General features: G+C 28.9%; 2 protein-coding genes across 2 annotated transcripts in view; one reads left to right on the top strand and one right to left on the bottom strand.

The window, feature by feature from the left end:
- Window positions 1-19,510, bottom strand: part of LOC145202604 (uncharacterized) — a 66,183-nt gene that overhangs the window by 39,713 nt on the left and 6,960 nt on the right. Inside the window, exon 5 of the mRNA XM_090091431.1 lies at window positions 19,192-19,485. Coding sequence (XP_089947557.1) covers window positions 19,192-19,485 — 294 coding nt within the window. The remainder of the gene's footprint in view (window positions 1-19,191; window positions 19,486-19,510) is intronic.
- Window positions 11,579-12,605, top strand: LOC149886780 (L-rhamnose-binding lectin ELEL-1-like). Its single transcript, XM_090091232.1, has 3 exons — window positions 11,579-11,839; window positions 11,956-12,078; window positions 12,221-12,605. Exons 1-3 carry the CDS (start codon window positions 11,779-11,781, stop codon window positions 12,523-12,525), a joined length of 489 nt encoding a protein of 162 aa, XP_089947358.1. The 5' UTR covers window positions 11,579-11,778; the 3' UTR covers window positions 12,526-12,605.

Below are 19,510 nucleotides of genomic sequence, written 5' to 3'. Positions count from 1 at the left end.
AGTAATGTTATATAAACCTAGCTAATAATAATAATAATAATAATAATAATAATAATAATAATAATAATAATGATAATAATAATAATAACTAGCAATAAGCAACCCGTAATACGGGTTATGGTCGGTCTGTTAATTTATAGTGGCTGTTTTCCACAATTTAAAGTTGCGAAACCTTAACTAATAACCTTTTAGAAAAACCCCTTCAAATTAAAAAAATTGAACCATCTGTAAAATTAAAATAAAAAGTATGCGGAGGTAAAATAATTTACCAATTATTTAACATTGAGTAATTTACAACTGACAGATCATATCAGTGTAAGGCAGAACCATTTTCCTCAATACTAAGTTCAACACAATATGTTTTTAGTTACTAACACAAAATAATAACACTTTATCATGCTTTAAATTGACGAAAAAGTAAGGCTATATTCTTGTTATATTTTTTATAACATGAACTTTAATTAATAAGATTAATATTAAGCGAACGTAAATTATACATGATTTATTAATTTTTTGGTATCCCCTTGATACATTTTTCTTTAAAACAGGAAATAGTCTTTAAAACGTTAAATGCACACAACCAAATAAATTTAAAAATAACTGACCATTGCTATATATGGCACTAATCTGAACATTTTTATATATGTCCTCTGTTTCAATAGCTTTAAGTAAACGGTAATTTACTACCATTTACTAAAAATTCCTTTTGTTACTCGAAATTTAATTCTCTTACAGTATCGGACAAAACATGGTGGACAAACTCAAATTTAGAACAAAAGTTGATCAAAAGCTAAAAAGAACTAGTAAAACAATTGTATATATTAATTTTTAAATAGTTTATTATGTTCTTAACAAAATTTAAAACGTTTGAATCATACTAAGAATCACAAAAAAAATTTATAACACATTTTTCTCAACAAACTACATTTTTCCTTGGACAAAACAAGGTGGACAAATCAAAACGAAGCTTTTTTTATAAGATTTCATTGTCTTTATTCAATTTACCGCATTCTTTTGTTTTCACTTTTATCATAACATTACTCTAAAATAATAAAATAGATTTTGGGACGTCTGGCCAATTATTTTTTCAATTAAACTAAAAATAGATTTAACTCGTGATATATGGGGTAAATTGCAACTTAAAATGGCTTACGACAAATTAGGAAGTGTTTTACGTGAAAATATTATTAAAGATTTTAAAAGCGGAAAACGTCAAGCTGAAATTTGTAGAAAATATAGTATAGCTAAATCGACTGTAAGCAAAACTGTCAAATCATATGGATCTCGTGACTGCTATAAAACAAACCATCGGGGCGGACGTCCAAGAAAAACATCACAAAGACTAGATGGAATAACTGTTAAAGAGCTTAAAAAAGATTCATCTTTGTCATCCACAAAATTAACCGAAAAACTTGAACTACAAATCTCTAATCGCACTGTGCGACGAAGAGCTAACGAAGCAAAATTGTTTTCTCGAATGCCTGCCAAGAAACAGCTAACTTCCTTTAAAAAAAGAAAGCTAAGACTTGCGTTTGCCAAAGCACACCAAAATTGGACTGCAGACCAGTGGAAAAACATTTTTAGTGATGAATCAAAATATAACCATTTTGGAAGCGACGGCAAGAAGCGAGTCTGGAGACCAAAGAACACCAGATTCAATACTAAATATACCAAGAAGAGTGTTAAGCATGGAACGTCTGCTATGGTTTGGGGATGTTTATCAGCACTAGGAACTGGTCCTATTCACAAAATTGATGGAATTATGGACCGCTCTGTTTACAAAGATATAATGGAAGATGTTATGTTACCACATGCTGAATGGGAGATGCCCCTAAAATGGATTTTTCAACAAACATATGTCAAAAATTGTAAAACAATGGTTCAAGGACAAGAATATCACCATAATGGAGTGGCCTGCACAAAGCTCTGACTTGAATCCCATCGAAAATTTGTGGGAAATAATTGACAATAAGATTGAGCGTGCAAATGTGAAGACCAGTGAGGAATTATTTGAACAAATCGAGAAGGCCTGGCGAGAGATTGATATGAGAATTGTTGACTCATTAATTGTGTCTATGCCCCGAAGAATGAAAAAAGTAATTAAAAGTAAAGGAGGTCCTATCAAATATTAAGTTAACTTTTGAAGTTTTTTGAAAAATGATAAGTTAATTTTTGAATTTTTTTGAATTTTCAGTCGATTTTTTGAATGTCCACCTTGTTTTGTCCAAAGAAAAATGTAGTTTGTTAGGGAAAATGTGTTTTAAAACTTTTTTAGTGATTTTTAGTATGATTTAAAAGTTTTAAGTTTTGTTAACAACATAATAAACTACATAAAAAATAATATGTTCAATTGTTTTACTAGTTTTTTTTAGTTTTTGATCAACTTTTGTTCTAAATTTGAGTTTGTCCACCATGTTTTGTCCGATACTGTAAATATTTTGACACTAATAAAGGACCTCCCTTCCCCGTTTTTGCCTTAATGGTGGTCAGGAGAATAGTTATTTTTATTAAGAGTAGTCAAGTTTTTGATGAAGACCTTTTACCAGAATAATGAAATGTAAAACAATGATTTACGTGTATAAGAATTTTCTTTTTTTAATATTTATAAGAATTTAACATATATAAAAATTTTTTCTTTCCTCAAAAGTGTTGCAAATGCAAACTAAGCTAATTAAATAGTTAAAAATCTTATAAAATTTAAGTAACTCGATATTTGAAAAATGCGCTAAACTACAATATTAACCACCCATTTAAAAAGACTCCCTAAATTACGTACAGCAAATTATTAGGCTTAAAATAGAGAAAACTTTAAAAAAATTGACCTAATTGCATACATTTATATCATTTTAACTGACCAAAATTTACAATAAAAGGTAATCAGGAATTATGATACTATAATTACAACAACAAAAAAAAAAACAAAAATAAAACACCACATAAAAACTGAAAATCGATTTACCTATTTATAGTAACCTATTTTGACATGGCAGTTAATATAAACATTTATCGAAAATGTAACAATAAAATCTGTTTCGAAGTACAAAAGGATTAAAAATACTATATATATTTATATAAAAAAACCAATTTAAGATATAAATTGCATTTTTAGCATAATGTTGTCTTGGCTTTCAGTAAATAAATAAAAGCAGTAAGTACCTATAATGAAACAACCTATAATTCATTTTTTACAATAGTCACCAACATGAAGGTGTCTATTGTTAAAAATGAATACCAACACAAAACATCACAACAATAACATAACAATAGAATATTTACATCCTTGATCCTAAAATCCAGTGAAGATAACAAACCAAATTAAAATATGAAAGGCAAAATTAGAAAACCAATTTAAAGTTAACTATATCTATCTTTTTACTAAACATATAAATACATAAAAGTATATTTGTTTTTATGTTCAATATTAGTTATTCAATTACTTCAAATTTAGGACATGAAAACATCCTAGATTTAAAGATCAAGGTTGCATACTCTCATACACATTACGCTAAACATTAACAGACATTATTATATTTTTTTTTGGAGAATAATTAAAAAAGGCTAGACAACACAACCTAGCTCCAAAGCAGGTTGACAACACAACCTAAGCAGGTTGACAACACAACAAAGGCTAGACAACACAACCTAGCTCCAAAGCAACTCCGCCTGGCACTAAATGCTGCCAAGTCACAACTCTGCTATAAGTACATCGCTTGGCTGGCAAGTTTATCAATCTTGCTCAACATAATGCCAAATCACACCACTTTGAAAACATGGAAACAACATAATTTAAACATATATACAACTATAAACAAATATTGTTTTATATAACACATTTGATTAATAATCTTTTCAATTTGATGAAGAGTAGCTTGTTCAGCTATTAGAAGTGGGACTGAGTGGTGAATGAAATCTTCCATCATAAAAGCTTTGCATGTATTCCAGAGATGTAAAGGATTGTCAGGTTCACAAAAGGTCAAAATAATTGAAAAAAACTGTCTAATTTTCTTTGGCATATGTGTTAAAACCGCCTCAGAAAGAGTATTCTGCCATTCAGTGTCATCTTGCAACAGGCCTTTCAAAACACATGCTTCACGAAACGTTTCAAGGACAATACCATTAACAGTATGCACATCCTCCCAAGATATTGCTCATTTTGCTTGTAAAAGTAACAGTCTAAGAAAAAACAATTCTCCAGTTGGATTAACTTTATACATTCTTACTATCACCTTATTACCACCCCTTTATCTAACCTTCCATTTAAAATGTTTATCATCAAATATAAAGTGATAGCAATATGCTCTTTCGTTTTCAGTATTTAACTTAAACCATGCCATTAGGTGCATATCACGCTGAGCTGCACGATCTAAAGCCATATGCTCTGCTCCTTCTCTAAAATACAATAATTGATTTTCAGGTATATGTTTACCAAGTCACAGCACTTTAAAAACACGGAAAGAACATAATATAAACATATGTACAAACTATAAGCACAATAAATGTGTTTAAATATGTATCTAAGGTTAAATATATACTAAAACAAATAAATACCTTATATACATATTTAAACACATTTTTAAAACAATTATGTAACACATATTAACACATACACAAACAGTAAAAAAACACTTTACATTATTATAAAAACACATTGATAAAACAACTATAAAGCACTTATTCACACACACAAACATATCAAAAAAGCATATATGCAAACAATAAACGTGTGCAAACAAAAATTCTAAAAATGACGCAAGAAAATTTAAAAAGATACAAAATATATATTTACAAACAACTCTCTTTACCTTCTTTTTTTTCTCATAAGAACTGTAATCTTCATAACAAAATTTAACCTTTACATACATTAACATGTGACATGCGTTGTCAGTGTTGGCACAAAATTTTAATTTATTTTTCTAAATTTTCTAAAAAAGAACAAAAATAGTTAATAGCATCACAGATATTTCAAAGTAGTAATAACCATTTTATGAAAATAGCATTAGTATAACTTTAAATAACATCTATACCTCTATTTTCCTTCTAAAAAATAAAATACTATAAATCAAGTAACAGACCGACCATAAACCGTATTACGGGTTGCTTTTTGCTAGTAAAAATAAAACTGCTAAAAGTAAAACTAAAACAAACAGAATATAAAGGATTTAAAAAATTAAAATCCTTTCTACTTTTTCTAATAAAAATTTAAATCCTTTCTACTTAATCTAAAAAAATTGTGTATATAACTATTTTTTATATAAATACTTCAACTATAATATGATCTTAACAACGATTATTTATCTTAATATGATTCTTTATGTAATAATATCTAAACTAATAATTAAATTCCAAAAGGAAAAAAGCTTTAACTCGCTTAAGAGATCTTTCTCCAATGGCCGCGTGCATTTAGAGAACGCGCTCTTTCAAAGCCTAGTAACTAATGACGAAACGACGTTAAACATTAAACATTAAGCATTTCTGTAGGAATTATATTATGATAAAAATAATTATAATTATAATAATAATAATAAAAATAATAATAATAATAAAAATAATAATAATAATAATAATAATAATAATAATAATAATAATAATAATAATAATAATAATAATAATAATAATAATAATAATAATAATAAAAATAATAATAATGATAATAATAATAGTAATAATAACAATAATAATAATAATAATAATAATAAAAATAATAATAATGATAATAATAATAGTAATAATAACAATAATAATAATAATAATAATAATAATAATAATAATAATAATAATAATAATAATAATAATAATAATAATAATAATAATAATAATAATAATAATAATAATAATAAAAATAATAATAATGATAATAATAATAGTAATAATAACAATAATAATAATAATAATAATAATAATAATAATAATAATAATAATAATAATAATAATAATAATAATAATAATAATAATAATGATAATAATAATAATAGTAATAATAATAATAATAATAATAATAATAATAATAATAATAATAATAATAATAATAATAATAATAATAATAATAATAATAATAATAATAATAATAATAATAATAATAATAATAATAATAATAATAATAATAATATTAACAACAACAAAAATAATAATAACAATGATAATAATAATAATAACAATAATAATAATATAATACAATATATATATATATATATATATATATATATATATATATATATATATATATATATATATATATATATATATATATACACATATCAATTCCATGCGTCTCTCATTGTGCGTCGGAGTTAGATTTTCTGCATAAACCATTTTTGATCAAATTATATTGGGAGTGTAAAGCTTTAAAAGCTGTTATGGTGGAACTTGAAGCTTGTTTCACAGTCTTTCACTTATCTTCGCCTGTTAGCTTTGATATTTTCAGCTTCCGTTTTTTCGTGACACAATAATTTGGATCCTTTAATTAATTTTTTATATGATCTACCTAACCTACGTACAATTTCTCTGAATGGCACTGCTTTCTCTTTGTGAATGGCAGTACTTCCTCTTTGTGAAAGGCACTGCATTCTCTTTGTAGGACTCAATCATTCTTTTTTCCTTTTAGTACAATATGCTTCCTTTTATCTCAAAATGTTGAAAACTTATCTATTCGACATGTACAACAAACACTCAACAAAAAAATTGAGTGTTGTTGCACATGTCACTCAACCAATACAAGCAAACAACCGTCATTCCATACATCGCTAGCGGTTTGAACATCACTAAGTATGCTACATGAAATATGGCTAGAGAATATGATCGTAGTGAATAAAATTTTATTTAACAAGTACCTTTTAAAAGGTACTTGTTAGTTTTTAGGTCCTTATTTTGTTGAAAAATATGTATATGAAGTTGAGCCTTTACTTGTATGTTGAGCATGGTTTTGAGCACAATTGACCACAAAAAGCAATTACCATGGAAATTCATTTGTATTAAGAAAAAAAAAAAAAATCTGGTTTTATGTCAAAATTTCATGTTTAAAAAAAGTAAGGATTTTATATTAACAAACAAAATTAAAATGTTAAAAACAGCCTTCAAATAAGTTGAAGTTGTAAAAAATTATGTCATATATTATTTAACTTCGGCGAACACTATCTTTTTATTGAAATAATAAGAAAGAAATAGCTATTTGATTCAAGATTAGCTATTTGGTTCTACTGAATTGGACAAATTATTTTGCTTTAATCACCTATTTTTTTTCAAAAGATCACACTTTTAAACATGTTCTCGGTAAGCTTAGGAAGTTTGGAAAAAAACTGAGGCACTAATTCGATTAGATGATTCCTGCTTTTAATTGCCTTCAAATTTGTTGGAAAAAATGATAAATTAAAAAAATTGATCAATTAAATTGAAAAGTTGCAACCGGAAAAGAGAAAGATGCGCTAGATACATATCAACAGTTGTTGATATCAAAAAGATCAAACTGAAAAGAAATTTGCGCATTTTATGAAGGCCAGAAGAGTAAATGAGAGTAAAAGAAAGACTGAGCAATCGTTTTAGAAAAACCTTTAAAAACATCAAAAGCAACCTACTAAAAAAAGAGCTTCAGTTTTAATTGAAAATGATTTGAAAAGACCTCTTCTATTACTTGATTAACCAAATTTAATTTTTAAATGTGGTTAAGGCTTACTTATGGTTCAAGAAAAAAAAAAGTAAAGGTAGATAGTAGTTAATAATATTAACTACTATATACCTTGAGGGAGAAGGAAGGAAGGCAGGTGGGAGGGGGGAATTACCATTAGGCAAAAGTCAGTGCTCGAAAAATTATGCCTTTTTTTATATACATTCTTAAAATGGAACTTTTATCTGATATTTTTATCATGTCCGATGATTAGCGAATTATGTTCAACGCTTAACTAAGCATATTACTCTTTTTTCTCAATGTAATTTCTCCGCTCGAGGGTTCCAGTATTTATTTGTTCTTGCTAACGGCTTCAAACTTTTTGTTGTAATAAACTGTTATCTAGAAAAACATTCATATATTGCAACCCCAATAGTTTCATTAATTACGCAACATCTTTGGTATTTAATGGAAGTGTTTGTTATTTTATATTTAATAAAAAATAATCAGACTTTGCAAGAACAATGACGGCAAAATGCTTTTTTCTACTACAAAGACGACAAATATTTTAATTTAGAAACCAATATTATAACTAGCGATTTCCGTAAGTTTGCTCAAAGTAAAGAGCAACATTAATTCTTTTTGCAAGTTGTTGAATAACACAGAAAGCAAAACCATCTATTTTGAAATCAAAGTTGATTAATACTTTGTAGTAATATACTTTGATTTCAAAATAGATGGTCTAAAAAAAAGTAAAATTTGTTTTCTAATTGAATTTTAATAATAGTTTTAGTATATTTTATATATATATATATAAATATATATATATATATATATATACATATATATATATATGCATATGTATATATATATATATATATATATACATATATATACATATATACATAGGCGCCGAGTCCACGGGGGCAACAAGGGCAGTGCTCTCCCTCCCCAAAAAATTTATACTAATAATAAATTATCACGGATTATTACGGGGGCGAATAGATACTCTCGCCCTTATAGTATATTTTTATATATATAAATACATATACATATATATATATATATATATATATATATATATATATATATATATATACCTATATATACCTATATATATTTATATCCCAAGTTTTGTATATCCCGTCACCGAGACGTTGAAAAAATAGTTACTTCAGATATCCAATACTGCTCAACACACTCGTTTTAGATTAATTTCAATGCAATTGACTGCTTTTAACTATTGGAGAAAATTTAAGCTGATTAATCGTTTTAGCACTGAGTAGTGATGACGAACAATTTTTAAACCATTTTTATTCAAAGACTTGGATAATTCCTTTATTAAGACATACAGATCATGATAACCATGTTCTTTAATTTCTGACAAAATCTACAATTTCTGACAAAATCTGCAATTAAAATGGTACATTTTTCACTAAAAAACTAAAACAAAACTAACAGATTGCGGCCCTCGGGGCAAATTAATTAAGAAGTACTAATTTTTTTCAAATAAAAATGTCAGTATGACTTTATTTTAGTCTGTATAATTGAAATGCTTTGTATAATGCAACTGTATATGTATAAACAGTTATATATATATATTTTATATGCTTTGTTTCTAATAGCTGTTTGGAAGCGGAATCAAACAACTCTTTAAAGAATGATCATATTGGAAGAGATGAAAAACAATGTTAAGTTCCATCGTTAAATTCAATTTTATAATAATTAGTTTATGATTTCTTTAACAATTAAATCGACTTGCAGTTACTATTTCGACTTGTTTCTGAGCCCTAAATATAAATGTTAACAGTTAAGCAATTATTTGGCTCAATTTATTTTTTGTTCTTCTAATAAGTGGCTGGAATTATATTTAATTGAACATAGGCAACCTGTAGAATATGGATATGGTTACCTCGCAAACTCTTTTTCGATCCGTTGTAGAGCGCCTTAAAGTGTTGAAATACTTTTAAATAGTTGCGCCTCTGTTTTTTTCTAATCAACGCCTATGATCCTTTACTACATTAAAAACTCTCTAAACAAGTTATTTGCTGACGAAAGCAACCTATTCAAATGCGGCATGGTTATGTTATTCGATTAATCTCAAAATGAATTCAAAGTTCATTTCTAAGAGTGGCTGAAAAAATTTCGACAAGGTTTGAGACAAAAAAAAATCCTTATCAAGTCAAGCAATACAAAGTTTTCATCATTTCATCCACTTAATACAAGGCGACAGTTTTTATATATTCAAAAGCTAAGAAATGAAAATATCGAGTTCATTCGTGAAACGTGACCGTGTTCCTTATCTTATTTACGTATGAAAATGTAAACTTGAATAATTGCCAGCAAAAGAAACAAAATACTAAATGCGTAGGCAAACTGCCTCGTCAAATGTTTTAAATAAACCATAACTAAAACAAAGCAGTTTTTTTCTGTCTCTTAAATTGGCCGTTTAAGTTGTTTACTACGTTCAGTCAACGTTTATATGAGGAAAGTGGCTCTTTACTAAAAAAAAAACTAAAAAGTTGAAACCTTCTTCTGTAGCAAATTTACAGTTTATCAATTACGTAAGAAAAACAACAGAATTTGTAAAAATAATGGTAATCAGAAAATACTCTTCTTAGTAAATATATTATGGCGGAAGCCTGTTAAATCCCAGCCGCTAAAGATATTTTTTCGAACGCTGATTTGTCGGTTTTGAAAAGCCGGTTGTTGCACTTAAAAAACAATTTGCTCGTTTGTTGATGTTGATGAGCAACCCGGATCATCTCTGGCAGAGCCCACTCTTCGTTTTACCACTCACAAATGAAAGTTATTTATGTCAGGGCTTTCTCATACGCGTTTTTCATGATACTTCGCTGAAAAGTTCTTATTTCTTAAGTTTAAAAAAAGTAAAAAGTTGGATTCTAGATTCACACGAGTCAACTCATTTAAACAGTCGTTTTTGTTAACTTTTCCAAATACCTTTAAAAAGTAAAATTTGAAAATAAAAAACCTTTCTAAACGTTTTTATAGACCGATCTTAACAACGATGATCAGAACCATTAAACTATTAAAGTTTACCATCAAAATCATTCGGGTTTTTGCACTTCGTACTAATATCAAAAAGGAGGATAATTTAGTGCTACACATCCTCTAAAGCAAACAGAGTTAACTACTTATAGGTTAAGAGACTTTGCAAGGAGTCTTTTGAAGAAGTTTACTAGGTATTCTAAAAACGTTACTAAAACATTAGATAAGGTACTCATCCAAAAAAGTAAGAAACTTCGGTTCATAGAAACATTAGCATTGAAATATTTTTAGCTTTCTTTGATATCAATTGCTAAGCTCATCAAAGATGGATGTGCTTTAAAATCCATTGTAAAATGAAAATGAATTTTTAAATAAAAAAGCTTTCTGACGCGTGAAGTTTATAAAGCCATCTTTCCAAACTTTAGTGGATTTTGTAAGAGAAAAGGCGCTCCAATGGCTTACTGCTTTTTCCCTGAGAGTTTTAACAAATATAAATTTAAAAGTTCACGAGCTTTAATCCTGGTATATTGGCCGAAGTTCCTTTGACACAAAAAACTACTATGCCCCGCCTTTAAAACTTATGTCGTTTGAGCAGAAAAGCTAAAGAGTAGTTTCTACGCGAATTAGCTCTGTATGAAACACTTTTCAGTTTTAAATTGTATTAAGCTCAAAATGACAACATTCTTTTTACGACTTAAAAAAAAATAATTAAACAAAAAAGGTGATTGATTAAAAAAACTGCGTTGGATCAAAAGCGTCATATTAGTGTACTACATTTGACGTTCTTTTAACAAATGTCAACGCTATTCCCAAATGCAGAACAGGCGTGGGATGCTTAGCGATTACTTGAAGATTAAGACGATTGCGTGGATGCCTTCGATCGCTACTACTAAGTCATACGCTTGTAATTGGATTGGGTATGAAAATGCAATTAGTATCAACTTCGAAGAAAAATGAAGTAAAAAGTCATTTAACATTAATTATTGCCACGCATTATTGACGGTCTTGCAGACAGTTTTTTGTAGTTTTTTTTTCTTGACACGTTTTCTTCCCGCGAAACAAAAGAAACACGCTTGTCTTTTGTTTTACAAAAAGTATATAAAATGGAGCACCTCCCGAAATTTCGTTAAAAATCCGAAAAGAATAGTTCGGTTTCAATAGCAAAAAAGAAAATGAAAATAATAGCTGTACTCGTTTTGCTAGCATTTCTGGAAGCTGCGCAATCGATCAGCGGTAAGTCGATTTTCAGGCATACACGTTCTTTTAGATAACATTTAAAGAGTCTGAACAAAAAATAAGTTACGTAGAACCGTCAACACTATTAGTTTTGGTTTTGTTTTCAATTCCAGACTTAGTTCCAGATAAGCTCTTATTTTGTCTGAGAACCCAATGCAGATACATGAAGTGCCCTCCTGGTTATCAATGCGTAGTCAGTTCACCTCAGTGCGGATGTTCAGCTAGTTGCAAAAGAGGTAAGGTCATAGTACGATATAAACATGTGTTAGATAAGAGTTTTCTGATCGAGGAAAACTTTGTTTTGTAATTAGATCAGTAGAAATGTAAGTCTCGCTGTATTAAATACACTTGTTCAGTCTTATACTTTCCATATTTCAGTTCGCCCTATCGTGCTTGTAGCTAGAGCTTGTGAAGGGTTCGACCTCAAACTGGATTGCAACGGAAAAGGAACTATTCAAATAGTAGCAGCCAATTACGGTAGAAAGCTTAGTGATGTCTGCACTGGCGGGCCAAACCTCTCCAACACAAACTGCAACAATGAGTTGACGTCGCGCAATGTCGTAATAAGCAAATGCCAAAACCAGATGTCTTGTACCGTGAAAGCTGCAAATGATGTTTTTGGAGATCCTTGCATCGGGACATACAAGTACCTTGAAGTTCAATATTTTTGCAGCGACCAATGATTCAGCCACCTTTGCAGTGACCAATAATCCATTGGGCATCCGAATTGTTGTTATAATATAAAATATTTACAGGTTATTTATCACAAGTCTCATTGTTTTCACGAACAAATTAAACAGCTGACTTTTTTACGGCAGAAAATCTAAATAAAAACCTACCCTAATAGCTCGAAGACTAAAAACAAACTGAAGCTATAAGTTAAAAGTTTGGCTATTTTTTCGTTGAGCTTAATGATAACGTAGAAGCAGGCCTAAAACTGTTAGCTGCTCTGTTGGTGTACAAAGGCTTATTAAGTCGACGAAAAGGGGCATTTTTTTAACGAGCCGGAGCGAGCTTACGGTTGAGTAGGGAATATAGTTTAAAGCGCAACCCTTTACAGTGTGAGTTTGGCCTTAGAATGACTAGCTGGTTTTGATGACTAGATTCACTTTAACCTATGTAATCTATTTCACCCCTGAGTAGCCTCTGCGAATGTTTCTTAGCTTATATCTATTGACCTTATTGTGATCTTTTTTTTTATCAAGATTAGCGACAAAAGATTCTAGACCTATGTCATTTTCTTATCATCATCAATAAAGGTCTTGTTACAGATATCTTATTTTAGAATCCCTTCTCTCATTCCATTTTCCTCCGCCTAGAAAATCATTCAAAAAAACCTTTCGAAGTTTTGAAGAAAAAATCTTTTTGAGATAATTAACATGATAGCAAATTAACCCCTCCCGTTTTGACAGTTGATAACAGACTTTTTGAAAAAATCTGTTAATGAGATATTAGTTTTACATATAATTTAATAGAGAGTTTTGTAAATAACCTTCTCTAGGTCTTCTCATTTTTATACGTATAGATTTTTATTAAATTTACCATTTTCTTTTATAGAGATGACAAGCTATGTTATCTTTACTAAAAATATATTCTATTTTAGAAAAGAAGAAGTAAAAAAGAGATACTTCTTCTTTTCTCACACAATCTTCTTTAAAATCTCTTAAAATTCTTTTTTTCTTAAAATCCTCTTTAAAATCCTTAAAACTCTTCTCTCCTCATATTCATCTCCTACTACATCTATTCTCCTCCTCCTTCTCCTTCTTCCTCTTTTTTATGCTCTCTTTCCACTCTTGACATTTAGACATGCTTGACAATACATTTAGACATCGCTTAAAACTTATGACAGCAGTTGACTTAAACTATTATTCCTACTATCCAACTATTTATTTTCCGCACATTGCAATATTCTAAACATCAGTCTAGGTACGGAAAGTATCGTGTGGTCACTGGATCGGTCATTTTTTACAACATTCAACTACTAAATTCGAAGTATCATTGATGGTAGTATCGTACATACGTACATATTCCGAGACTCTGATGTTTATAATTCTCTACAGTGCTATTGATGTTTTTTCAGCTATTGAAATTCCTAGTGATGCATGCTTTTTATTTAATTGGTGCACGAGTTACAAACTCATGGTTTTCTTTTCTTAATGTTGATCTATCCGTTCAATTGATCGAATGAGAGAAATGTTGAAGAAGTCACTAAGTATTCTTCTCCTTTTCCTCATAGTTGCAATATAATTTTTATCCATTAGAGTTGTTTTAGGATTCTTTAATGAGAAATCATTCTCGGAAACCATGATCATAAAAGACGTAAGATGTCTGGTTTCTGAAGCAATAAAATAATCTGATGCCCTAATATGTTTACAAATGGATTTTTATCATTTGGGATCATTCCATTTAACCAAGATGCTATATTAGAATGCTTAATCTTTATCTACTGATAAACTGCAATAAAGATCAAGCTTACAAACTCTACTTGCTTGTTAGGAAGTTCGTGTTGTACGTTTAAGCATTACAAATTTTTATATTGCACTTTATTTCTATATATATTACAACACAATTATTAAAACACTTGTTAATGATTATTGTAATACTTTCTATTGTTTTCATTACTTTTATTTTAGATAATTTAAAAGAATTTGTTTTACATCTTTCTTAAATCAATGATTTGCTAATTTAATACCATACAAACAATGATGTCACAATGTCTTCACAGACGAACGCAAATGTTTTGCATTTCAGTAACTTTTGTTAAAAGTTTTTTCAAAAAAAGATTAGTGAGAAGTTTATTTAAAAACAGGACATGAAGATACCTGATGATTTTAAATTTTTTTAAAAGGAAAAAGAACAATCCTTAAATTTCTAAAAAAAAGCCCCTTAACGCAAGTATAGTCAGAAAAAAAAGGAAATCTGTATAGTGTGTTATGAGACTTTCGGTGCACCACTAGTTTAACATCCAACTCCATGTAAAAAATTCTAATAAGAAAATTTTATAATGCATGATAAAGGTTGAGTTTAATATCAGAAAAGGTAGGTAAAAAGCGATTTGAATGAAATATATTTGAGATTTGTTAAAAGCATGAATTTTAAAAAAATAAAACCGCAATGGATATCCACTATTCATAAATTAAAATCCTATTATAGTTGTGTTTCAATTTTCTTACAACTTGGATAGCGATTACGGCTGGTAATTTTAGTTTTTATAATTACTTTTTTTATTTATTCAAAGGTTATTAGTAGACTGCCTTTACTTCAGCGTTGGCTTTAGATATTTAAAAAAGATTATTTTACCGAAAACATTAAGATATTTAAAATGAACTTATACACAGCCTTTTACAAAATTATAACAAGATGGTATAAAAAAAAACTAAAGACACTTAAGATGCATTTAAAGAATCAACACCTAAATATGCATTCATACTTTTTAACTCCGTAAGTCAGATAACGACGTAGGAGAATCATTTATTTCGTAATCGATACTGCAGCAAAAAGTTAGTTATTTTATAAAATATATCACGAACCTACACTCAGAAGGATAACCAATATTTAAAAGGCTAAAAACTAATGCTAGTTTAAAATATGTCACGCTGATCCAACAATTAGTGTGGAATCAAATACTTGCGTTTTATTAAGAAATCATGGAGGTCTGTCCTTTAAACTCCTCAGGGGAAAATTTTTAAAAAAAACTTTGTAGCTACTAAAAGCAATTTAGTTAAAAAAATATTACTACAATCATATAGAAACAGCATAGTTAAGAAAAAAAACACTGATATCAGTATTTTAGATATTTCATTATCTCAATAAATCTGGAAAGATTGCCAATCTATAATCTTATCAAAAAAACATCAAACGTAATTTATTTTCTTGCTTTGTAAAAATTACTATTCTACAAAAACCTCTCACAAAACTGTCTAATAACAAAATAAACATAAGATGCCAAAAGTGTCAGACGATTATGAAAATGAAAGTTGATGAATAAAATTCATGGCAAGGTGTTTGTAAACTCAGACAGAGATATGTTCAAGTTAAGTTGATTTTTGTAATAAAAAAAAGTCTAAAGATTGCAAAATAAAAAATGATGTCAGAAATAAAATAAGGTGTTGTAAGATTTAAATACCGAATGTCGAAATATTTTTCATCCAAAAAAACCTACTTAGATTTTATTACATTTTTGACGAGTTCTGTACTTTTGAGCCACCAAATTGGTTCTGATTTTATTTGATATACTGCCCCAACTATTTTTCGAGATATTCTACTTAACCTTCTTTGATGGCGGACTCTGTTAGCGAACTTTCAGTTCAAAAGGGTTGAGATCAGCTGTAATAGTGTTTTCAGATTTTTTTGATAATGCAATCTTAAAACGGACCTCTTTTCGACACTAGTTTCACTAAATTTCACTTTTCTTCTGCAACCCTGGGCAGGCACCTCCTAAAAATTTACAAATAGCACAATATTCTGGCTTTCGCTTCTCAATTAGCGGCCACCGTTATAATTTTGTTTTGGAGGAAGGATATTTGGAGGTTGCTTTAAAAAGAACATTTTAACAAGAAGATATGGAGGGTCTCTCCAGTGTCTAGCGCTCCCTAACAGGCGGCCGCCTCACTAGAGGAGGAATTTTTGCCTCTCGTTGAAATAAGAAATGAAGAAAAAGAGGGAAATCTATATGTGAAGAAATACTTTCGTTGCTAAAAAGCAATATAAAAAATTCATCAATATAAAAAGTTCATTTGGTGCAAATATTAAAAGTTTTACATCGAAATTACGTCTTATATAATTAAATTAAAAAACTAAACAATTTAAAAAAAGTTTTAACTTTTTCACAGGATGGTTTTTAAGCTCTGTTGTATTAATAAAGCTATTAAAATACGCGGAAGCTAATATTTAATTCTTCAATATAATTTTACACATAAAAATCTTTCATTATTCTTTAATTGGATTTAAAAATATTCATTTTAAGATTTTTTAAAAAGAAATTTAAAGAAATTTAAAGAAATTGCCAAGAAATGGCATATTAGCATTCTTACTTACTAAGATTTGTACTAAAACAGTTTTACTTTTAATAAATACCGCTATTTTTAACTCATTTTGTACATACACCAATCTCTCAAATAGTCTTAATCTTTTATGAAAAGTTTTACAAATCATGAAAACCGCACATTAGCTATTTGTCACTTGTTCCGACTGTTTTAAAAATGTAGTTGTAACAGTAATGGCGGTTAGATTTGTTAATACTTAAAACATTATATTTTACTAGTCAAAGATTCCACTGGTTCTCTCCAAATCCTAGGAACAGCAAACATCATAGCTCTTTTTTTCCCTCTGCACCACCCTGGAAAAGAACAAATATATTTGTTTCTAATATACCTATTTTAATTATGATATATTTACTTTAAATTGCACTGCTATAAAATAAGATAAGTTTTGTTCTTACTTGGGTTGCTCAAAAGCAAAGTGAACTTGGTCACCAACTAGTATGCCAAATGAAGTTTTGAAATTGAACACAGTGATTTAGGTGATTCCTTTGAGAACTTCTTCGTACTTGTCTTGATGAACTGACCACATAAGAAGCAGAATGCATCTGAAGAACGATTGCATCCCGTTGATATTATCTTACTTCCTTTGATCAAATATTTTCTGACTATTTTCTATTGTTATTTTTTATTGTTTACACTCGTTTTCCCTATTTTACAACTGATACTTTTGTCATGAAATCTTTGTTAAGATTCTTAGCTGGCCTAAAAATTTATTGCGCTTTGTATTATATTATGAAACAGCCAAACTTTAAAACTCATCACTCTGAACACAAAAGCAAAGATTCAGAACCGAAATCATTTCATTTGTGCTGTTCAGTTACAAAGAACAAGGAACTTATAGTTTTAACCTAGGAACAAAAGAAAATTTTTGTCAGATGTCACATGTTTTGTATCAGTAATTTACAGATTAGTAATTAAATTTTTAAATTTCTCAATAAGTTAGTAACTTAGAATTCTTCTTTAAATCCTATATCTGTTAATTTGTGGTGAGAGAAATCAATCCAGTTCACACTTAACCCAGCTCCCAACTTTTTGAATACAAAGACAGGTAATGCCTTATTTCTGACACAGATTCTTGCCTAGACTAAAAGTTTTAGAGAAATACTCGAAATTTTAAATCTTGACGATAATTCAAAATATATATGATATTCAATATTTAGATTAGCTTCGTTTTCAATCTATCCACTCAAAATGTTGCAAAAATGAGCGAGTTCTAAAACTATTTACGACTTGGTTGATTTGAGAGGGAATTTCTATTTTATCTTTTTTAAAAGGTTTACCGAGTGTTTTCTTGGAATGAAATAAAACTATTGACGCTTTTAAACAACTTTTTTTCAAATAAAACTTTGGAAGAGTATAAAGTATATTTTGTATACTTAAATTTTAAATATACTGTGAGCTAAATTTTTAAAAAGTCCTGATCATTTCAACTTAAATCTCATAAGATTGAGGATTGAATTGAAATCCATTTGAACACACGACAAAGCATTTAACCCTTTCATGCACTGGGTTGTTGAATAACAACAAACTAAACTAAACTTCCCCAATTCAAATGGTGCATTCTGACCGATTGAAAACAATATTATTTTATAAAGGAGAGTTGAAAAACGCTTTAGAAAAAGTCTACTTTAACATTTCATAGTACCACTGTAATTTTGTAGATGATTTTTATGAGTTATGTTAGTTACAGAAAAAAAAATGGTGCATAAAAGGGTGAAAGCAAATACTGAAGAAGAATAAAAAAAAAAAAAAATGAAATTCATTTTTAATTTAACTTTTATCAAAAGTATCACACAATGAAATATGTACAAAAATATTTCATAGTTTATCATTCCCTAAAATTGGGAGAGAAAGGTTCAAAGAAAAAAGATAAACATGTAATTAACTAAAAATAAATAACAACCAAAACAAGATATAATAGAGATTTTTGCAATTTAGTGCAGTGCTAAATATTTTCTTTCAGAGTGCCCGATAAAGAAGGCCTCGTATGGTGTTTGCCGACACCATTACACGCCTTTGTACACCAACAGAGCAGCTAACAGTTTTAGGCCTGCTTCTACGTTATCATTAAGCTCAACGAAAAAATAGCCAAACTTTTAACTTATAGCTTCAGTTTGTTTTTAGTCTTCGAGCTATTAGGGTAGGTTTTTATTTAGATTTTCTGCCGTAAAAAAGTCAGCTGTTTAATTTGTTCGTGAAAACAATGAGACTTGTGATAAATAACCTGTAAATATTTTATATTATAACAACAATTCGGATGCCCAATGGATTATTGGTCACTGCAAAGGTGGCTGAATCATTGGTCGCTGCAAAAATATTGAACTTCAAGGTACTTGTATGTCCCGATGCAAGGATCTCCAAAAACATCATTTGCAGCTTTCACGGTACAAGACATCTGGTTTTGGCATTTGCTTATTACGACATTGCGCGACGTCAACTCATTGTTGCAGTTTGTGTTGGAGAGGTTTGGCCCGCCAGTGCAGACATCACTAAGCTTTCTACCGTAATTGGCTGCTACTATTTGAATAGTTCCTTTTCCGTTGCAATCCAGTTTGAGGTCGAACCCTTCACAAGCTCTAGCTACAAGCACGATAGGGCGAACTGAAATATGGAAAGTATAAGACTG

The sequence above is a fragment of the Hydra viridissima genome, unplaced genomic scaffold, assembly GCF_058129835.1.
Source record: "Hydra viridissima isolate aposymbiotic clone 2 unplaced genomic scaffold, HvirCarnegie_v1 scaffold_6, whole genome shotgun sequence".
NCBI classification, from domain to species: domain Eukaryota; kingdom Metazoa; phylum Cnidaria; class Hydrozoa; order Anthoathecata; family Hydridae; genus Hydra; species Hydra viridissima.
The sequence above is the reverse complement of the archived record's forward strand: the minus strand, read 5'-3'. Positions and strand labels throughout refer to the sequence as shown.